This window comes from Lepidochelys kempii, chromosome 1 (genome assembly GCF_965140285.1).
Source record: "Lepidochelys kempii isolate rLepKem1 chromosome 1, rLepKem1.hap1, whole genome shotgun sequence".
NCBI lineage: Eukaryota > Metazoa > Chordata > Testudines > Cheloniidae > Lepidochelys > Lepidochelys kempii.
The window spans coordinates 352,910,974-352,934,436 of record NC_136380.1 but is presented as its reverse complement, the minus strand read 5'-3'; the positions used below and the strand labels follow the sequence as shown (position 1 = coordinate 352,934,436).

The following is a 23,463-nucleotide window of genomic DNA, read 5'->3' as shown; positions in this document are numbered from 1 at the left end:
TAAGTGACAAATCTGAGGAACTGTCCCAGATTGAGGTGTCATTAGAAGAGGTTTTGGAACAAATTGATAAACTAAACAATAATAAGTCACCAGGACCAGATGATGATACTCACCCAAGAGTTTTGAAGGAACTCAGATCTGAAATTGCAGAATTACTAACTGTGGTCTGTAACCTATCATTTAAACCAGCTTCTGTACCAGCTGACTGGAGGACAGCTAATGTGACACCAATTTTTAAAAGGGGCTCCAGAGGTGATCCTGGTAATTGCAGGCCAGTTAGCCTGACTTCAGTACCGGGTGCACTGGTTGAAACTCTAGTAAAGAACAAAATTGTCAGACACATAGGTGAACGTAATTTGTTGAAGAGTCCACATGGTTTTTTTAAAGGGAAATCATGCCTCACCAATCTACTGGAATTCCTTGTGAGTGGCAACAAGCATGTGGACAAGGGAGATCCAGTAAATATAGTGGCTGGTTTCAGAGTGGCAGCTGTGTTAGTCTGTATCAGCAAAAACAATGAGGAGTCCTTGTGGCACCTTAGAGACTAACAAATTTATTTGGGCATAAGCTTTCATGGGCTATAACCCACTGCATCAGATGCATGGAGTGAAAAATACAGTAGGCCGGTATAAATATACAGCACATAAAAGATGGGAGTTGCCGTACCTCGCTGGGGGTCAGTGCTAATGAGGCCAATTCATTCAGGATGGATGTGGCCCATTCCCAACAGTTGACAAGAAGGGCTGAATATCAACAGAGGGAAAATTACTTTTTGTAGTGACCTAGCCACTCCCAGTCTTTATTCAGGGCTAATTTGATGGTGTCAAGTTTGCAAATTAATTCCAGTTCTGCAGTTTCTCGTTGAAGTCTGTTTTTTGAAGTTTTTTTGTTGAAGAATGGCCACTGTTAAGTCTCTTATTGAGTGTCCAGGGAGATTGAAGTGCTCTCCGACTGGTTTTTGAACATTACAGTTTGTGGTGTGTGATTTGTGTCCATTTATTCTTTTGCATAGAGACTGTCCGATTTGGCCAATGTACATGGCAGAGGGGCATTGCTGGCACATGATGGCATATATCACATTGGTAGATGTGCAGGTGAACGAGCCCCTGATGGCGTGGCTGATGTGGTTAGGTCCTATGATGGTGTCCCTTGAATAGATATGCAGACAGAGTTGGCAACGGGCTTTGTTACAGGGACAATCCCTCACTCTCACAGACCTTGGGAGACAGGCCTGTCCTTGCTTACAGACAGCCCCCCAACCTGAAGCAAATACTCATCAGCAACTACACACCACACAACAGAAACACTAACCCAGGAACCAATCTTTGCAACAATCCCATTGCCATCTCTCTCTGCATATCTATTCAGTGCCCAAATAAATTGGTTAGTCTCTAAGGTGCCACAAGGACTCCACGTTCTTTTAGTGAATATAGTGTATTTAGATTTTCAGAAAGCCTTTGTCAACGTCCCTCACCAAAGGCTCTTTAAGCAAAGTAAGCTGTCATGGGATAAGAGGGAAGGTCCTCTCATGGATTGTTAACTGGTTAAAAGATAGGAAACAAAGGGTAGGAATAAATGATCAGTTTTCAGAATGGAGAGAGGTAAATAGTGGTGTCCCCCAGGGTTCTGTACTGGACCCAGTGCTATTCAACATATTCATAAATTATCTGAAAAAAGGGCAAAAAGCGAGGTAGCAACATTTGCAAATGATACAAAGCTACTTAAGCTAGTTAAGTCCAAAGCAGACTGCACAGAGCTACAAAGGGATCTCACAAAACTGGGTGACTGGGCAACAAAATGGCAGATGAAATTCAATGTTTATAAATACAAGGTAATACACATTGGAAAACATAATCTTAACTATACATATAAAATGATGGGGTCTAAATTAGCTCAAGAAAGAGATCTTGGAGTCATTGTGGATAGTTCTCAGAAAACATCCACTCAATGTGCAGCGGCAGTCGAAAAAGCGAACAGAAATTTGGGAATCATTAAGACAGGGATCGATAATAAGACAGAAAATATCATCTTGGCTCTATAGAAATCCATGGAATGCCAACATCTTGAATACTGCATACACATGTGGTCGCCCCATCTCAAAAAAGATATATTGGAATTGGAAAATGTTCAGAGAAGGGGCAACAAAAATGATTAGGGGTCTGGAACGGCTGCCGTATAAGGAGAGATTAATAAGACTGGGACTGTTCAGCATGGAAAAGAGACGAATAAGGGGGGGATATGATAGGGGTCTATAAAATCATGACTGGTGTGGAGAAAGTAAATAAGGAAGTGTTATTTACTCCTTCTCATAACACAAGAACTAGGGGACACCCCATGATGTTAATAGGCAGCAGGTTTAAAACCAACAAAGGAAGCATTTTTTCACACAACGCACAGTCAACCTGTGTGGAACTCTTTGCCAGAGGATATTGTGAAGGCCAAGACTATAACAGGGTTCAAAAAAGAACTAGATAAATTCATGGAGGACAGGCCCATCAATGGCCATTAGCCAGGATGGGCAGGGATGGTGTCCCTAGCCTCTGTTTGCCAGAAGCTGGGAATGGGCAACAGGGGATGGATCACTTGATGATTCCCTGTTCTGTTCATTCCCTCTGGGGCACCTGGCGTTGGCCACTATCGGAAGACCGGATACTGGGCTAGATGGACCTTTGGTCTGACCCAGAATCGCCGTTCTTATGTTCTTATGTAACCTGAAGTCTTTAAATCAAGATTTGAGGGCTTCAGTGTCTCAGCCAGAGGTGCGGGGTCTATCACAGGAGTGAGTGGGTGAGGTTCTGTGGCATGCAATGTGCAGGAGGTCAGACTAGATCATGATGGTTCCTTCTGGCCTTAAAGTCTCAGTCTAAGTACTGCACTTTAAATTCATGCTATTAGCTAACTTGGTTTAACTTTGCATGTCAATAAGCCCTCAGACTGTCCGGTCTTGGGAGGGTTTGTTCTGTAAATGCCCAGCCCACCCAAGGGTGCTGTAATAAAAAATAGGGCATTTAGAAAGACGATTGCAGTTTTGTGCGGCATATGCAGAGTTCTTGCATCATGGAGCAAGGATGCGATAGTCCCTGTCTAGGGTTATGTTGACACAGCAAAAAGAGTTGTGTGTTAAATCAGGTTAGTTAATCCACTTTAGCTAACTCAGGTTAAAATAGAGAAGACATGGCAGCTTGGCTTTTAACGTGCGCCAGCTGCTTGAATTCAACCACTGGCTCCCCACCAGGCTTTAACTCGAGCTGCAAACCCTCATTAAAGCCATGTTGACATGTCTTTGCTACTATTTTAACCTGAGGTAGCTAACCTAGGTTAACTAATCGGATTTAAGAACACACCTTTTTTGCAGTGTAGATACCTTGTGTGGCTCAGAAGATGCCACGCGGAAATACATCAGTATTATCTATTCCTTAATATCTCATTGGCTCCACCTGCCAGTGATCAGACTCGGATCTGTCCACCGCGCCCCACGAGTCTCAGTTTCTCCATTCTTCACCTGGGGCAATATCAGGCAACTCTTTCTCATTCCTGGGGGTGGTGCAGGGTCTGTTCATTTACTCCTCCGGCTCAGCCTGCAGTTAAGGGTTGGCCTCACCAAGGCAACGTGGGCTTGCTAGCTAGTCCTACAGCTCCATTTGCTGGGGCCTGGATGGTGAAGGTGATGGATCGTCTGAGTGCCTGGGGTTTGGGTGAGAGGGAGCTGGTTTGGGCTTCATCTGGGTGAGACTGGGGTGGTGATTCTAGGACATCCCTCTTTTTGCCTGCCCTTTGTTACTCAGATTAGCCCTCCGGGTCCTGTTGAGTGCCCTGAAAGCAGTTCATACCAGCTGTGCTTGCTGTAAAGTTGCTGATCACCACTGTTGCATTTGGGGCTCCCCCACAGTGATCCAGGTGTTTCACCTTAAGGCTGGGCATGGCCTTTGTGGTGCTGTGCCCGCAGAGCACTCTGCAGCTCGTGCAGAATGCTTGGCAAAGCCTCTGACTGGGAGCATGACACTGCTCTGCGATCTGCACTGGCTCCAAAGTCACTTTTAGAGGTCGTGAAAGGTGATGGATTCAACCTATAAACCTTTCATGATTTTGGCCTTTGTTGCTGCAGTAATGCATGGGAATCAGTGAGGTGTCAGCCAACCAGTGCCCTGGTTTAGTTAGGAAAAGGCCGCTGGCAAGATGCCAGTGAAGGACCCTTGGTTCTGGAATTCACTTCTGCCCTTGGCCTAGTCTTCCAGAACTGTTTCAAGGCTCCTCTCTTTTCCTGGGCTGTTGGAGTGGGTGACTTGGGAAGGGAAGGTTATTAGTTAGCCCTGATGGGTTGGGAGGATTTTGCCATTGATGTTGAAGTGTCCTGATAGTAGATAAGACATCTAAGCTGTACCTTAACTCAGATTAAAAGAGCAGCGACGACAAGGCCACTCGGGTCTGAACTCCGGTTAGTAGCTTGAATTCAGCCCCAGGCTCCTCACTGCTCTTCTAACCTGAGTTAGCTAGCTTAAGTTCACATCATCGCCTCGTTCTGCAGGGAAGATGCACTCAGCATTTTCTAGTTCTGGGAGCACGAGGCTGGGTGCCAGACCCCTGGGATCTGATTCCAGCTCTGATACTGACTTGCTGTTTGGCTTTGGGAAAATCACTGTCCCTTCCATGCCTCGGTTTCCCTGTTTGTAAAATACTGGCAGTACTTCCCTGCCTTGCAGGAGACATCTGAAGTTGCAAAGTCAACACAGTCATGGTGTTGAGACCTTGTTTCCAAAAAGTCTCTGACGTCTGGAACACACTGGCTTCCCTTCCAGTGCTTCCTGTGAACGGGGTGGATGCTCCTGGCTCTCTCTCCAAGCGTTTCGCTGCATGCATCCCAGGTCTCTCACTTTCTAACTGAGGCGGCTGGAAGGACAAAAGACAACCCTTTCCGAGGGCTCTTAGGTGGCTCCTTCTTTCCCAGGTTGTGCACGTCCACAGACCGTGCACTTGGACATGGTAATTCTGTACCCTGCAGTGCCCCTCTCCCTGTTCTGATCTCTGCCCATTTCTCTTTCCATAGTGCTCAGTATTGGTGAGGGTGGCTTCTGGGAAGGAACCGTGAAAGGACGGACCGGTTGGTTCCCAGCAGAATGCGTTGAGGAAGTGCAGATGCGACAGTATGATCCACGGCAAGGTAAGCTTCCCTGCTCGGGTAGGGCAACTGTCTCAGATACTGGGCTGAGTGCTTCCTCTGCAAGGCAGCCACGTCCAGCCCCCATCAATTCAGACTGGTTGATGTCCACTTACACAAAAGTCTCAGGCTGCCCATCTTCTGCCCTGGGTGCCCAGCCCAGAAACTGAAACCCACAAAATAGCAGAAGTTACAGTCGAGTCAGTTTGTCACTGATTCTCTTGCTGCTCCCAGTCCAGAGTTCCCACCTTCAGTACTTTCAGTGTCGTGACCTATGTGCTTGCCGCCCTGTGGGAGCATTATTTAGTCATACAGGGCAACGGCTTCAAATCCTACCACTGATTTTTGGGTGCCAAATTTGAGATGGTTCAGAGGCTGTAGTGCTTTGAGCAGTGGCTGTTGGTGTGGTACGGCCTGGGGCTCCTGTCCCCTTAATCAGGTCTCAGCTTATGCTTGTGCAGGAAGCCAACTCCCATGTGCAGGAAGCCATGTTCCTCCCATGTGCATCTCGTGCTTTCCTCACACCGTTTGAACACAAGACGCACTGAAGGCAAAGCGGCTGAGTGACATGGAGCTGGTTTGCTTCCCCTGCCAAGTGCCTTCTACAGTGCCATGTGCAGACACTGGCTTAGTGAGCAGTTGCTCACCTCAGGAAGCTCTGGCCTCCTGGAACAGCACCTAGCACGGCACGAGTGGCTAGCAAGGGGCCAGTCCATCTGGTGCTTTCCATACATCTGAAAAAAGACACAAGTTACACCTGATCCTCCAAAGAAGCTCCATGTGTGGGCAGGGCCTTCTGGGAAGGAGGTGTGGTCATGGCAGAACCCTTCCAACAGCTGTGTAAAACAGGCAGCTTGCTGACTCTGTGCAGAGGGCCCTGGCAGGCGCTGGCGTGGAGTCCTCGAGTGCCCATGGACTGCACTGTTGATGAACATCCTGCAAGGCTCGTATGGCGCACCAGCTCTGCTAGAGTTCAGACTGAGAAGGCCTTTCTGTTCAAAGTGACCTTTTCTGGGTCACTCTTCTAATTGTGCTAAAATGCACACACTTACTGAGATTGCCTTGGAATGTGGTATGCCTCATGGGGGCATGGGTTAGGGGGAGTGATCCAAATTTGGGGTCACTTGAGCGAGGAGTTCCTGAGGTGCAGCTCCCCGCACCAGTTCTGGAGGTTGACAGATTCTACCAGTGTTTTTTACACAAACCAGTGGCTCAAACTGTGGCTCTCATTTTCCCCCGTTTGATATCAGTTGCCTGACTTTGGTCCCAGCTAGTGCAAGATTCCCACAGCCTCTTGGGGGAAACAAAGTAGAAACATTATTAAAGGAAGAGTTTAGCTCTCTGTGTTAGCACATGCTAAACACTCCCACACCAGACTGCAACGCATGCGTGCAGAAAGACTAGCCAAGAGTTTCAGGCCAGCCAGCTTTTACGTGACCTGAGTGGCTTAGGAGCATGCTGTGGCTGGACTTAAGCTACTGTTGGGCACTGCAAGTTCAAACCCAACCTTGGCAGAAAATGTAACGTGGACCTGTTGCTATACGCTGCCTCTAGCAAATGGTGGGGGGTGTAGTCTGAGTAGAGCGGAAATCCAGGAGGTGCTGAAACTATTCTAATGACGTGAATTTTTGTGGGGAGGGGGATAAATGGGGTTGCGTGGGCAGAGGGACGCTGGAGGAGTGATATGGGGCTGGGTTGCAGGAAGCATGGGGGGGATCATGTCAGGCCCACATTCTCCCCTAATGTGTGTGTGTGTGTGTGATGAGGACTGGGAGGCCTGCCCCATGGGACCTCTGTTCCTGTTGCCATGTGTTACTGGGACCCTTCCCTGCCCCCTCTTGTCAGCTGGGGATTCCTGCCCATCGAGGCTGTCTAAGCCCCTCTTCCTGCCCCAGAAGGGTGAAGGCTGACACTCTGAGGGGTTGGAGCCCCTCTCCATGGGAGCCCTGCTTCTTTGTGTGGGAGGTTCACCGAGCACACTGAGACGGAGCTGAGAATGGGCATGCTTGGGACATTGCACCAGCTAGCAAGTGCCCTCACTGGGGTGGGGGCGTGAGATGAATGGAGCAGTTTGCGTGCCTCAGAACCATAGTTTCAGGCTGTCTTCATCTCCAGGGGCTCTCCTGGCTCAGCTAGGAGCAGGCCACTTCGCTCTGACTCTGGTATACTGCAGCTGTAAGGATGTGAACATCCTTTCCCTGTTCTTCCTCAAATGTCCCATCTTAGGACTGTCCCGTGCCGCACACCTGAGCAGAGCAAAGCGGTTGCTGATTCATTTCGTGCAGTAGCTCACGGGAGCGTCAGCTCCACTTGAGTTCAGGTTGAGAAACTCTGAATGTTCAAAGGTCGACTTTTGGAAGTGCGGTAAAATCTGTATGTCTGCTCCCCTTGCCTTGGCGTTTTCTGTGCCTCATGGCAGTGCGGGTAGGGTTAGTGAGCCAAATCTGGGTTCGTTTGAGCCAAGGATTCCTGACATGCATGCTTCCAAAAACACCGTTTCACAAAACCCACAGATTCTGCCTGGCTGTGTGTGTGTCTTGTTTTTTGCACAGGTGGGGCTCAAACCAAGGCTCTGAGCATCCCCCAGTTGCTTGATATTTATCCCAATTAGTGCATGGCACCCACAGACCCACTGGGGAAGTGTCAAAGGATGACACTTTAAGAGGGAAGAGGCCAGTGCACCTGTGGTAAGCTGACCTCAGTTGGCCTTAAAAGGGGGTCAGGAGGTGAGAGCTGCCTGGGAGTAAGAGATTATTCTATGATTCTACGATTAGCAGGTGAGAGCTGCTGGAGATCGGAAGAGGTCCCTGAAGGAAGCTGTAGCTGTTGCCTGGGGGAAAGCTGAAGGCCGGAGAGCAGCAAGAGGGGTTTGCCAACTGATCTCTCAGGGCTAGAGAGGGCTGAAGGCAGGGCAACGGTGGAGGGACTTAGCCACTGATGTCTCCATGCTGGAGAGCTAGAGCCAGAGGGCTGGAAAGGGGGCGAGCTGGGGAAGGGAGGGTCCTGGTGCAAATGAGCTCCCAGTAGAGAGGCTCCTCTTGCTGAGAAGAGCAGGGTTGCACTCCAGCCGGAAGGGCTGGGGTGGTATGGAGAAGGCCAAAGGGGAGCCTTTGAAATGTGAGGTATTAGATAACACTTTCATTGGAACAGCCTCCCTTGATCCCGCCCCCTTTAATCATAGAATCATGGACTATCAGGGTTGGAAGGGACCTCAGGAGGTCATCTAGTCCAACCCTCATTAGGTATTGTAGCACCTGTGGGATACAAATTCACTCACTGAATTTGTATCCCACTCTCTCACTTTAGCTGGAGAGAGTCTTAGAAGGGAAAGCCCCTGGTTTGACAGTCCCTCAGATGGTGCTAATTGTCCTTGTGGGGAACAGAGATGCTAGCTGAGATGGGTGGAGCTGCTGCTGCTGTAAAAGTCCAAACCCATTTTTTCTGCGGGGGAGGTTGGGATTCATCTGGGGTGGTGATGTCATGTGGGTCCCTTTCAGTGGGACAGGAAGCTGCTCAGGACATTCCTCGGAGACAGTCCAGGGCCCCACGAGGTTTTGGTGGTGGTGAGGACATCCATGATGGTGGAGCTTGCATCAGTACTCTCCATCTGTTCTTCCAAGTTTTTCTAGGTGTTCTTTTCCCCATAGTCCTTTTTGTTCTTTTAAGACCCCAAAAGGGAGTGATAGGTGGAATGGCCCCTTCCCTCATTAGTTTGTCTTCCATTTAGGCCCAATATCCAACACACTAATTCTGGTTTAATTCATTTCTGATCCCATGTCTTGTTCTGTTTTTACCAAGCATGAGTTCAATACAATCCTTGAATTCTGTCAACATGAACTAATTTAGTTTGTCTGGTTGTCTTGCACCAGTTTATAACACTTTTTATTGAAAATAACTTGACCTGCTTTCCATGCTAAACTCTGAAGCAGGCCAAAGTTAGAGACTAATTGTCACAACAACACAGCAGGGGGAATCAGTTCTGAATCAGTTTGGTGGGAGGGATAGCTCAGTGGTTTGAGCATTGGCCTGCTAAACCCAGGGTTGTGAGTTCAAACCTTGAGGGGGCCATTTAGGGATCTGGGGCAAAAATTGGGGACTGGTCCTGCTTTGAGCAGGGGGTTGGACTAGATGACCTCCTGAGGTCCCTTCCAACTCTGATATTCTATGATTCTAATACCTTGGACTGTGTGAAGCTCTTAAGGAGCCCTGAGAAGGGGGAACTGATGCAGGGCTGCTGTAGAGGCACCACAGGCCACAAGGGGGCACTCTGGAGGCAGCATACCCAGTTACGATTTTTGGGCTGTGCTGGCTCCGCTGTATGGTTGAGCACGACTTTCTGTTTAAAGGATGCCTCTCCTAGGTTCTCTAAACTCCACATGCTTACACAGAGTGGCCTGAAAGGTTCTGTGATTCGTGGGAGGGTGAATGGGCCAAATTTGGGTTCATCTGAGCAAATAGTTCCCGAGATATAGATCCCTGGGGGAAAAACAGTATTTTACAAAATCAGCAGGTTCTGACAACTTCTTTGCATAGATCTGAGGATCAAGCCCTGGCCCGGATTTGTCCATCACTTAGCCCTTGCCTCAGCTAGTGCACGGCACCCACTGTCCCTTTGAGGAAGCAACACAAAGTTATTAAAGGAAGAGTTCAGCTCTCTAGAATGGGGTTTGCAATCAGTTGTGTGCTGAGACTGAAAGTAGCATGCACAGCAAGATGACGAAGGGGATTGGCAGACATAATACCTGTGGTCATTGAACCTACGCTGTACCCATGCAATCAATGTAAATTCAAACCCTACCCGGGGCAGAAATTGTGAGAATGAACTGTCGACAGGTTGCTCCTGTCCACCTCTTTCCAGGGTTCTGTACTTTTGGGGAATGTGCCCTGCTGACTAGCATGGCTAACGTCCAGGGGCTCTTTTCTGAAAGGTAATAAATCTCACATGCTGCACAGCTATGTGAGAACAATTTCTGGTCATGCTGCTATTTTCTACCTGCTGATTTATTACAGCACAGAGTCACAGCATCGTATATTCTCAGGCCAGCAAGGATCCTTGTGATTAATCTAGTCTGACTATGGTATAATACAGGCCGTAGGATTTCCCTGAATTAACTCCTGTTTGACAGCGTAGCCCAGTTTTACCTGAAATCATTGCTGCTATATGACACATAGCACGTGTGAGCACTGACAACCAAACAAAAGTGCATTTCATTAAGAAAGACTGGAGGGTTGAGGGTTTCAGAGTAGCAGCCGTGTTAGTCTGTATTCGCAAAAAGAACAGGAGGACTTGTGGCACCTTAGAGACTAATTAATTTATCTGAGCATAAGCTTTCGTGAGCTAAGGCTCACTTCATCGGATGCATAAGGGTTAAGTAGAGATGAGAGGGGGTGGAAACCTGGTTACGCTACAAAACAGACTCGTAACCCAAACCTGCACCTACACTGAGTGGGTCCCCTTGCCTATCTAACCAAGCACATCTCTCTTCCCCCACTCATCTCCCAAACAGGTTCAGTCTGTGGCAGAGGTGGGTGGTTTCCCAGGAAGCAGGATCCATTTTTTCAAGAGAACATCCCTGCTCCCCAAGATGTCTTCTCCGGGAAAGGCTAAAGTGCTTTTCCCCTCCCTGTTATACAGGAACGGTCTTGTGGCTTCCCTCAGAGACAGGGTGGCTCTCTGTCTGTTGTGCTGTTCCTCTTGTCTCTCCCAGTGGTTGTGATTGTTTGTGGTTGTCCTGGCTGGTTTATCGTTGAAAGTCTCGGGATGGAGCAAGGCTGCACTAGTGAGCCTGGGGTTCCGTCACCAGCAGACAAGGGCTGGGTGGCAGCTCGCGCCCCGGCAGAAAGAGATGTTGCTGCTGCCCATCTCTCAGGGTTTTATGCTGCCGCACAACACTGTAGTGCCCAAGCGCCTCCCACATAAACACTAGAGCAATAGCGAAGTCCATGGAGGCCTTTCTGGGGCCTCTGACGCGCCTCCCTTTCCAGGGTAAAGACTCTGACTGGGGTTGGGCTTGTAAATTTATTTTATTAAAAGAACCCTATGTACTTCGGGTTGGAGGGCTTTAGGCTGACTTTGGGGGGATTGGTTGGTTTGGGATTTGAGCGGTAGAATTGAGGGTGCTAATGTTGTGAGTTTTGTTGCCATGATGTAAAAGCCTTTTTGAAGAAGGTTTTGCAGCTTTTCCGAAAGAGAGTCAGACTCTGGACCTGTACCAGCTGTCACATGCTTTGTCCTGCGCTTTGTGCCTGTGTTTTCCCAGGGGAGCGCAGCATTATGGTGGCTCATAGATTGAAATTTGGTGTGGCCAGTCACAGAATGGAAGCTGATTTTTAATATGTCTGGGGCTTGTTCCATTAATTGCCTTGAAAATTAGAACCAAGACATTAAACTCACATTTGGAACTGACGGGGAGCCCAGTGGATGGACTTGAGCACAGGCTGGATGTGCTCATGGTGGCCTAGCTCATGGAGGAGGCAGGCGGGCACATTCTGTACCATCTGGAGCTGGTGCATCATCTTCATATTCAGCTTCAGATGCACAGTTAGTGGCAATGATCCAGGTAACAAACGCATGTTTTACTGTGGCCTGCTCCTTGTTTGAGAGGAGGGGACAAGTTTCCCAGCAAGGGGAATCTTTCACCCAGAAGGTGAAGGAAGCTGGGTTTTAGGTTCAGATGCTACCCGGTTTCCCAGCTTAGTGAAGAGTCAAACAGGACCCCAGCACTTCACACCATTTAGACAAGTAGGGGCTGTGCAACTTCAATGGACAGTGAGGACAGTGTCCCAGCTAGTTCTTTGAAGCACTTTCTCCTTCCCAACCAGCATCACTTCAGTTTTACCTGCATTCAGCTTGAGCCAGCTGCTTTCTCTCCAAGAGCTGATTTCGTGTAGAATTCAGACGTGTCTGTAATGGCCACGTTACATCGGTGAAGAAGATGACCTAGAGTTGAGTGTCATGGGCATGCTGTTGGCAGCTCACTGTCTCCCAGTTCTCATGTGGATACTGGAGAGAAGTAGACAATATGGACCCCTCTGCAGGCAAGGAGCGCTTGCCCATCACTCTTCTGCGCTCTTCTGGAGAGGAAGACTAGAGCCACTGCGGTGCTGGGCCCTTCATTCTGGCTGTGTCATGTTGGTGGGTTAGCAGTGCCTTGCAGCCTCCTGGGTCAGGGGCTGCAGAGAGGCCCAGCAGCCTGTGCATGAAGCACTTGCCTATCCCTGGCCTTATGAGGGGGGTATTCGCTTGAGCTGCTAGAGCCATCTCTGTGCTGTGCCCTGGTCTGAAGCCTGATTGGGAGGCATCCAGGATGGTGGCTGATGTCACATCTTGCTGGAGCTTGGTGGTTAGGACTTTCTCAGTTATTTTGCCCAGGAATGGAAGGTTAGCGACAGATGGTCGTTTGAGAGAACTTAATGACTGAGCAAGGCTTCGTGAGGAGAGGGTGAACTATTGCGCATTTGAAGGTGTTAGATAGAAGCATTGCTCTGAAGGAGGCATTGACTGTTTCCATTAGTAATGGGTGTCGTCGTTCTTCACCGTCCTCCACCAGCCAGGAGGGGAATAGAGCCTTTCCACAGGTAGTGGCAGGGATATTTTTCAGAGTTTCTTGAGTTTTGTCATGTGTAATGGGGCCAAACCCAGACAGGGGCCGTGGGGTAGGTAATATTCACTGTTGAGGGATGGAACTTTCTTTCCTATTTTCATGGGTATTCAGTTGTTCTTATCAACAAAGTATACTGACAGCTTTTCACAGCAGGAGATGCCTTGGACTGGTGCCTAGGCTATGCTATGAAGTGGGTTGATTAGCGGGCTCAGTATGCAAAATAACTCTGCTGCCCTTGATTCTGTGTGCCTGATCATGGAGGAGGAGGAGATTTGTTTTGCCTCCTTTACTGCAGTGGTGAAATCCTGTCAGAGTTGTTTGTGCGGCATTCAGAATACTTGGTGTGCTACTAGTGTTCTAACTTTCCTGGGCACAGCATCTGCCGTAGCTCGTCTATGAACTGTGGTGATCTTCTCAGTCAGTGGGGTGGGGGAGAGCGGGCAGCTTGGGGCCAAGGCATCTGAGGTAGTGGACATCAGGCGAATGTGTTGTGGTACTAACTCATCTGTGCCTTGGGCTGCTTCTTGTAGGGCAAGTTGGAAACCTAGGTTCAGGAATCTTGGGAAGCACCAGCTTTGGCTCTTCACTACCCTGGAGGGAAGGAGGGAAGGAGGGAAGTCTATGAGCTCTGCCTGGGTATTGGAGACGTCACCTACAGGAGAGGGGTATGTTGGTGACATCTCCAATGTCTAGTCCAAAGCCAAAGATAGGATCCAGTGTATGTCTGGCTGCACGTGTGGATCCAGAGACTGCCTGCAAGAATGCCATACTTTCCGTGTGCTCAATGAGATCAAGTACTATTGCATCTTTTGCATTGTCTATATGGAGACTGAAGTCACCAAAGCCATGAATTCTGGGGGACTCCAGTACTGTGCTGGGCAGAAGCTCTGGGAGATCCTCCAGAAAATAGACCAGGTTTCTGTCTGGAGGTCTGTACGCCATTAGGAGCCCTAGGTCCCCCTTGTCCTTTGCCTCACAGAACACAGGGATGTACTTAAATGTGTTTGTTGCTGTGGTGGAACATCTTCTGTATCTGAGTTTGGAGAGGAACAGGAGAGCTTCTGTCTCCTCTTTTTTTCATGGTACATTCTGGGTTCTCTCTTGGCCTCTGGTATATAGAGTATCCTCTGGGAGGCTTGGTGTGTTAGGGTAGGAATGGACCATTGAACCATTTCTGTGATGCAAGTAAGGACGGGACTTCATCCAAAATGGGATAATGCATGGTCCAGTCAGGAGCTAATGTGGCCCGTAGCCCTGCAGATGAGAGCCTCTAGGAAGCCCTCTAGGCACACAGAGGCAGTGCAATTGCTGGTCCCAGCAGTGTCCATGCTGGTCCTATGAAAGGACTGGTGGAAAGGCGGCCAGTTGCAGTGATGGCCCCGACTGGACCGGAGAGGAGGTGGCTGCCCTGTCTCTAGCCCATCCCTCAGCTCATCACACCGGAGCTGGATGGCTGCAGGGAAGAGCCTACGACCTGGGCATTTCTGAAGTCAATGAAGCTCTCTGAGGGCTTGCCTACACTACGGGCATTAGAGCGGCACACCAGCTCTGCCACTACCGAGCCATAGTGCAGGCCCTTCCTACAGCAGGGGAAGGGTTCTTTGTTGCTGTAGGAAATCCAGCTCCCCAAGTTGCAGTACCAAGGTCTGCAGAAGCATTCTACCATCAGTCCAGCCATCAGGACACCAGGCTTTAGGTTGGCCTAGCTAGAGTGCAGCTTTGAAAGTCTCCCAGACTCAGCTTCCATGCCCTTCCCATGATAGGCACCTCATGGCTGTTTTGTGCCAGCCTAATCTAGTAAGAGTTTTAGCCTTAGTGGCTATTTTTCGTGAACATTCTGCTTTTAGAGGCATTGAGGATCTGTCCTTTTCCAAACTCTCCCAGAGATTGAGCACAGTGTGGCTCCGTAAACTGGTTTTGAAGCACCCAAGCCCAGCTGTCTGCTTCCATGTCCCTTTTCCTGTCTGGGCTCATGTACATCCTTATTTTCACACTCCATTAGCCTAATGTGGAGTTATGCGTTGCTGTCACCTAAAATAGGCTCCCAAAAGCCTGTCTGATTCACATCTGACTTATTACTAATGGGGAAAAAAAATCTCATCTCTTTTTCTGTGCAAGAGCTGAGCGACTGCACTTAGAAGCGGGAGCAGGGGCAGTATGATTGGAAATGAAAGATTGTCTATCTTGGCTATTTGAAATTTCCAATTCCAAGACTTAAGGTGGAAAGCTCTGGTTGAATATTGATAAGTGCAGAATCTGTGGTTCGTCTTTTCTGTGAATATGTGTAGAAGACGGTCTCTGAGAATTCGAATGGAAAGGATTTCTGGAGTGGGCATCTGTTCCTGGATAAAAACAACAAGGAGTCCTTGTGGCACCTTAGAAACTAACAAATTTATTTGGCCATAAGCTTTCGTGGGCTAAAACCCACTCCATCAGATGCATGGAGTGAAAAATACAGTAAGCAGTATATATATATACAGCACATGAAAAGATGGGAGTTGCCTTACCAAGTGGGGGATCAGTGCTAACGAGGCCAATTCAATTAAGATGGAGGTGGAAGCCCACGAAAGCTTATGCCTAAATAAATTTGTTAGCCTCTAAGGTGCCACACGGACTCCTCATTGTTTTTGCTGATACAGATTAACACAGCTACCACTCTGAAACCTGTTCCTGGATAGTCTCCTAGGAGGAGCCAACCTGGTGCAGTGCTGTGGCTGGTCTGGGAACATATCTGAAAACCTAGGAAAACAGAACAGTGTCAAGGCGGACCATGATAGCCAAGGCTGTGGCTGCTTCTGCCTTTTGTAAAAAGAAAAGGAGTCCTTGTGGCACCTTAGAGACTAAAAAATTTATTTGAGCATAAGCTTTTGTGAGCTACAGCTGAATGCATCCTATGAAGTGAGCTGTAGCTCACGAAAGCTTATGCTTAAATAAATTTGTTAGTCCTCGTGGCACCTTAGACTCGTTTTCTTTTTGCGGATACAGACTAACACGGCTGCTACTCTGAAATCCGCCTTTTGTGTTTCTGAGATCAGCCCTTTTCGTTGGTTCCTACAGCTAGAACTATGGTCTATGCCCTCATTACCTCCTGCCTTGCCTGTCTGACATCTAGACTGGGCCCAGGACACAGCTGCTGAGATCATATTCCTGGCCCACTGCTCTCACCAGTTCACCTTCTTCCAGTTAATTCTCTACCACATTCGAGCTTGTCATCCCCTTCAAAATTCTGCATTTCATTTTGTCTCCTTGCTTATTCTCCCTTGTCTCTTACTGGATCACCCGTGCATCCCTTTCACTCCGCCATTGAGACCAGCCTTGACACCCAATTTGCCCACTTCTCCCACAACATTCTCTGCATTTTCTTTCACACTGTCCCCTATGCCTGGAATGCTCTTCCTTAGTGTTTCTGAAATTGCAGAACTGCTAGTTGTGATATGTAACCTTTCGCTTAAAGCAGCCTCTGTACAGATGATTGGAGGGTAGCTTGTGTAATGCCAGTGGGATTTTTTAGAAAATCTTCAGAGGAGATCCTGGCAATTACAGGCTGGGTAAGCCCAACTTCAATAGCAGGCAAATTGGTTGAAAGTATAATAAAGAACAGAATTATCAGACGTATAGGTGAACACGATTTGCTGGGGAAGAGTCAACGTGGCTTTTGCAATGGGAAATCGTGCCCCACCAATTTATTAAAATTCTTTGACAGGATCAACAAACGTGGACAAGGTTGATCCAGCTTATAGAGTGTACTTGGACTTTCAGAAAGCCTTTGACAAGGACCCTCACCAAAGGCTCTTAAGCTAAGTGAGCTGTCGGGATAAGAGGGAAGGTTCTCCCATGGGTTAGTAACTGGTTAAAAGACAGGAAACAAAGGGTCGGAATAAGTGGTCAGTTTTCATAATGGAAAGTGATAAATAGTGGCATCCTCACAGGCTCTGTACTGGGACCAGGGCTGTTCAACGTATTCATCAATGATCCAAAAAAAGTGGGGGAAGCAATGAGGTGGCAGAGTTTGCAGATGATACAAAACTACTAGATAGTTAAGTCCAAAGCAGGCTGTGAAGAGTTACAAAGGGATCTCACAAAACTGGGTGACTGGGCAATTAAATGACAAATGAAATTCAGTGTTGATAAATGCCAAGTCATACATATTGCAGAAATGATTCTAATTGTTCATACAAAACGATGGGTTTTGTATTAGCTGTTACCACTCAAGAAAAAGATTTTGGAGTCATCATGGATAGTTGAGAACACATCTCAATGTGCAGCAGCAGTCAAAAAAGCGAACAGAGTTTTAAAAACCATTAGCAAAGGGACTGATAATTAAAATATTACAGTTCCACTGTTTAAATCCATGGTATGCCTACTCCTTGAATACTGCGTGCAGTTCTGGTCACCCTATCTCAGAAAAGATATATTTGAATTGGTCAAGGTACAGAGAAGGGTAAAGGTACAGAGAAGGGCAACAGAAGTTATTAGGGGTCTGGAACAGCTTCCACACGAGGAGAAATTAAAAGGACTGGTACTTTCAGCTTGGAAAAGAGACGGTTAAGGTTGAGTGTGGTAAAATGTATGAAATCAACAATGGGATGGAGAGAGTGAGTAGGGAAGTGTGATTTATCCCTTCACATAACATGAGAACCAGGGGTCACCCGATGACACGAATAGGCGGCAAGTTTAAAACAAACAAAAGGAAGTATTTCTTCACACAACGCACAGTCAACCTGAGGAACTCGTTGCCAACGGATGTTGTGAAGGCCAAAAGTGTAACTGGGTTAAAAAAAAAAAAAAGAACAGATAAATTTGTGAACAGGTCCATCAATGGCTATTAGACACGGTGGACAGAGATATAACCCCATGCTCTCAGTGTCCCTAAACCTCTGACTTCCAGAAGCTGGATCTGGATCGCTCTGTAATTGCCCTGTTCTGTTCATTGCCTCTGAAGCACCTGGCACTGGCAATTGTCACACTGGATACTGGGCTAGATGGACCGTTGGCCCACAGGTCTGCATCTCTCTCATTTAAATGCCTGCTCAAGACCCACTTCTTCAACATCTATCAAAACCATGCACTGGATCCTGCCTACACTACATTAGCAATTCAAAGAGGGCTTAAAGCTGCTGCAAAGGAGCAACTGAGGGTGTCTCTTGCTTAGGGCAATCCCTATGTGGTGTATCCGTCTCCTGGGCCCCTCCATCATGGGAGATGTGCTGGGAGTAGGCTGGGGCACAAATGAAGCTGTTTTAACTAGCACCAAGATCTGATCAGGCTGTGGAGGGGGGACAATGACTCAATGTCACCAATGAGCCTCTATCTCTGCAGCACACTTGATAGAACACTAGGGGACTGAGTCTTCTACTTACTTATCTTATGTATTTTTCCTCTGAGTGAACTGCTAATTTATGGGGAGGGAACTAATTAGCCATGGTCTATCACCACCACCCTGTTCCCTTTGCACATACGGTATGCTGTGTTCCTTCCTCCACACCCCGCCCCCCAGCCTGTGAGGTCTGCGGGACAGAGAGGGCTGCTTCCTCCATTTGGAAAGTGCCTGGTGCCTGAATGATACTAGGATGGCAATTTGTAGGGGGGTGGCTATTGCATCTTCAGCTCCTGAGGTCAGAATTCAAGCTTCAGGTCACAAGTCAAATGAGTTTAATAGTCCTATTTTAATACCCTGAGTGTGACCTTGTCTAAATCAAAACAAGGCTTTGGCAGAGTTCGTAGTCTCTGTGCAGGAGAAGCCCACAGTGGACGTAGCCGGTGGTACTGCAGGTCAGGACAGATCTGTCAGCCAAGCAGCATAGTTCTTGGGGGTTCTGCACGTCAGGAGTGAGGTGCACTGAAATCAGAAGGGGAGTTGCAGGGGTTGCAGGAAGCTGGAACTGAATTGCTCGAGCAGAGGTCTGTGGAGCTCAGCATGGGACTAACTGGGGTGTTACAAGCCAGGGTTTTGGAATTGCTACCCCCTGAATCATTGCCTGGAGTATTGGCAGACTTCACTGTGTTACAGGCTTGGGCTGTGCGGGTAACTAGCTATGTGCTCTGAGGTTACGGGTATACAGCTGCTGAGGTAGCAGTCCCTTGGGGGCTGGTGGGAACTGGGCTCGTTCAGAAGGGCGCTCATTCTCTGGAAACTGTGAAGACAGAGTTCCCTGACGTGTTGAGAGCTTTGCAGCTGACTGGGGTCCCAGCTGGAGTTGTGTATGCAGCTCATGCACATGTGGAAATGTGCACAGAAAGGGCTGAGGGCTGAAAACAATGGAGCAGTCGATTACAGAGCATTGATTGACAAGGCCGACCAGCTGCCTGGGAAAGTGGGCAAATTAAAAACCGTCTTCTAAAAGCACTGATATCCTCTCCTCGCCCCGCAGACCTGGCGTGCCAGCCAGAATCCCAAGCAGGGCTGTTCCCCACCACTGACAGTCATTGCTTGCATCACACAGGAAGTGGGAATGAGCCCTGTAGCTGCTTGGTTCAGCACTTTGAAAACCCACTTCATTTGCCTTCCACTTTGCTGGCTCTCATCTCCAGCCCCACCTCATTTCCTCTTTCTCCTCCTCAACGCAGGCCTCCTGTTCGGCTGCGTTGCCAATAACCTGGACTCCCTTCTTGACCCTAAACTCTCCTCCTCCTTCATCGCATTGGGTGTGCTGCCCCTGCACTACTGCCTTCCTACACCATGGCCATGATTCCCCGGCCCGGCCTCTGTCTTCTCTTGCCTGGCTATGCTAAATTCCTCACACAGGCCTCCATCTCCCCTGAGTCTGAGTCCACCTCTAGTGAATGCTTCAACTCACCTCCTTGCATGTACAAAGCGTGACCCCATCACAGACTATCTCAGACCTGTTACGTCTCCCAGTTGTGGGTTGGCTGTTCATAGAATCATAGAATATCAGGGTTGGAAGGGGCCCCAGAAGGTCATCTAGTCCAACCCCCTGCTCAAAGCAGGACCAATTCCCAGTTAAATCATCCCAGCCAGGGCTTTGTCAAGCCTGACCTTAAAAACCTCTAAGGAAGGAGATTCTACCACCTCCCTAGGTAACGCATTCCAGTGTTTCACCACCCTCTTAGTGAAAAAGTTTTTCCTAATATCCAATCTAAACCTCCCCCACTGCAACTTGAGACCATTACTCCTCGTTCTGTCATCTGCTACCATTGAGAACAGTCTAGAGCCATCCTCTTTGGAACCCCCTTTCAGGTAGTTGAAAGCAGCTATCAAATCCCCCCTCATTCTTCTCTTCTGCAGGCTAAACAATCCCAGCTCCCTCAGCCTCTCCTCATAACTCATGTGTTCCAGTCCCCTAATCATTTTTGTTGCCCTTCGCTGGACTCTCTCCAATTTATCCACATCCTTCTTGAAGTGTGGGGCCCAAAACTGGACACAGTACTCCAGATGAGGCCTCACCAATGTCGAATAGAGGGGAACGATCACGTCCCTCGATCTGCTCGCTATGCCCCTACTTATACATCCCAAAATGCCATTGGCCTTCTTGGCAACAAGGGCACACTGCTGACTCATATCCAGCTTCTCGTCCACTGTCACCCCTAGGTCCTTTTCCGCAGAACTGCTGCCTAGCCATTCGGTCCCTAGTCTGTAGCTGTGCATTGGGTTCTTCCGTCCTAAGTGCAGGACCCTGCACTTATCCTTATTGAACCTCATCAGATTCCTTTTGGCCCAATCTTCCAATTGGTCTAGGTCCTTCTGTATCCTATCCCTCCCCTCCAGCGTATCTACCACTCCTCCCAGTTTAGTATCATCCGCAAATTTGCTGAGAGTGCAATCCACACCATCCTCCAGATCATTTATGAAGATATTGAATAAAACCGGCCCCAGGACCGACCCTTGGGGCACTCCACTTGATACCGGCTGCCAACTAGACATGGAGCCATTGATCACTACCCGTTGAGCCCGACAATCTAGCCAGCTTTCTACCCACCTTATAGTGCATTCATCCAGCCCATACTTCCTTAACTTGGTGACAAGAATACTATGGGAGACCGTGTCAAAAGCTTTGCTAAAGTCAAGAAACAATACATCCACTGCTTTCCCTTCATCCACAGAACCAGTAATCTCATCATAAAAGGTGATTAGATTAGTCAGGCATGACCTTCCCTTGGTGAATCCATGCTGGCTGTTCCTGATCAGAGACGCCTGAGTCTCCTGTTGTTTATGGGCACGCCCCAGGCAATGGAGGAACTAGAATCATAGAAGATCGGGGCTGGAAGGGACCTCAAGAGGCCATCTAGTCCCACCCCCTGCCCAGAGCAGGACCGATCCCCGACTAAATCATCCCAGCCATGGCTTTGTCAAGCCTGACCTTAAAAGACCACGAAGGAAGGAGATTCTACCACCTCCCTAGGTAACGCATTCCAGTGCTTCACCACCCTCCGAGTGAAAAAGTTTTTCCTAATATCCAACCTAAACCTCCCCCACTGCAACTTGAGACCATTACTCCTCGTTCTGTCATCTGCTACCACTGAGAACAGTCTAGAGCCATCCTCTTTGGAACCCCCTTTCAGGTAGTTGAAAGCAGCTATCAAATCCCCCCTCACTCCTCTCTTCTGCCCCAGTTCTAAATAGCCCCAGTTCCCTCAGCCTCTCCTCATAAGTCATAAGGAATGAAGACTATGGAGCAGCATGGTGTGGAGCGAGTGGGTGTTGGGGTGTGGCTTACTGCAGTTCAGCAAACGCAGGCAGAGGCAGCTGGTGTGCAGCCGAATGGAAGTGATTAGAGGGGAAATGGGCTTGGTCACCCCGCAGCAAGTGGTGTGGCACATCTGGAGACTTGCGGGGGTGAGAGAGGCAACTACCAGGGATAGTTTTCAGAGGAGCAGCCGTGCTGGTCTGTATTCGCAAAAAGAACAGGAGGACTTGTGGCACCTTAGAGACTAACAAATTTATTTTGTTACTCCTTTTCTTTTTACCAGGCATAGTGCAGAGGGAGAATAAGTGAGGAAGGTGTTTGGCCAAGACACCTGGGTTCGCACCCAAATCCTTGGGCAGAAGGGGTTAAAAGCCCCACTAGAACTTTAATTTCTAGCCAGACATGCACTGCATAACATCTTGGCTTTCTGTCTCACTGGGCTACACAGATTTTATGTATTTATGTTTTAACACATACAGTTTTGATCTAACTCTGTAGTATTTTGGACAAGCTGCAGTTCCCAGAGAAAAGATGGTCAGGTGCAACGTGGGGCTGAGCTGCTCCTAGGGCACCAGCGGTTTCATTGCGGCTTTTAAGTCCCTCCTGAAACCTCTTCCTCTTGTAAGGAAAAATCCAAGAGACCTTACAGGAGAGGGAAAGAGTGGGTGATGTGCTCTCAACTCTAGTAACCCAGTGACTTCATTTGTATAAACAGGGAAATGCATATTCATCAAATCTGCAAATTAGGGTAGTACATCATTTGCTTAAAACTCCAGATTTCTGGACCTTCGACCTTAACAGGTATGTTCTATGCACAACTGTGGCACTATAAATCCACATTAACAAATATTCTCCCCAACAGAGTTGGTTAACTTAAGGCTGGTTTCAGAGTAACAGCCGTGTTAGTCTGTATTCGCAAAAAGAAAAGGAGTACTTGTGGCACCTTAGAGACTAACCAATTTATTAGAGCATAAGCTTTCGTGAGCTACAGCTCACTTCATCAGATGCATATCATGGAAACTGCAGCAGACTTTATATATACACAGAGAATATGAAACAATACCTCCTCCCACCCCACTGTCCTGCTGGTAATAGCTTATCTAAAGTGATTATCAGGTGGGCCATTTCCAGCACAAATCCAGGTTTTCTCACCCTCCACCCCACCACACAAATTCACTCTCCTGCTGGTGATAGCCCATCCAAAGTGACAACTCTTTACACAATGTGCATGATAATCAAGGTGGGCTATTTCCTGCACAAATCCAGGTTTTCTCACATCCCCCCCACCCCCATACACACACAAACTCACTCTCCTGCTGGTAATAGCTCATCCAAACTGACCACTCTTCAAGTTTAAATCCAAGTTAAACCAGAACATCTGGGCGGGGGGGGGGGTAGGAAAAAACAAGAGGAAACAGGCTACCTTGCATAATGACTTAGCCACTCCCAGTCTCTATTTAAGCCTAAATTAATAGTATCCAATTTGCAAATGAATTCCAATTCAGCAGTTTCTCGCTGGAGTCTGGATTTGAAGTTTTTTTGTTTTAAGATAGCGACCTTCATGTCTGTGATTGCGTGACCAGAGAGATTGAAGTGTTCTCCGACTGGTTTATGAATGTTATAATTCTTGACATCTGATTTGTGTCCATTTATTCTTTTACGTAGAGACTGTCCAGTTTGACCAATGTACATGGCAGAGGGGCATTGCTGGCACATGATGGCATATATCACATTGGTGGATGTGCAGGTGAACGAGCCTCTGATAGCGTGGCTGATGTTATTAGGCCCTGTGATGGTGTCCCCTGAATAGATATGTGGGCACAATTGGCAACGGGCTTTGTTGCAAGGATAAGTTCCTGGGTTAGTGGTTCTGTTGTGTGGTATGTGGTTGTTGGTGAGTATTTGCTTCAGGTTGCGGGGCTGTCTGTAGGCAAGGACTGGCCTGTCTCCCAAGATTTGTGAGAGTGTTGGGTCATCCTTTAGGATAGGTTGTAGATCCTTAATAATGCGTTGGAGGGGTTTTAGTTGGGGGCTGAAGGTGACGGCTAGTGGCGTTCTG

General features: G+C 48.2%; 1 protein-coding gene across 9 annotated transcripts in view; it reads left to right on the top strand.

Annotated features, from left to right (window-relative positions):
• Positions 1-23,463, top strand: part of SHANK3 (SH3 and multiple ankyrin repeat domains 3) — a 769,810-nt gene that overhangs the window by 548,716 nt on the left and 197,631 nt on the right. For all 9 annotated transcript variants that reach the window (XR_013635242.1, XM_073329053.2, XM_073329054.2 and 6 more), the window contains one exon: positions 5,045-5,158. Coding sequence is in view for 8 of the 9 variants with exons in the window: in XM_073329053.2 (XP_073185154.1) it covers positions 5,045-5,158 (114 nt within the window). In the remaining variant the exon portion in view is untranslated. The remainder of the gene's footprint in view (positions 1-5,044; positions 5,159-23,463) is intronic.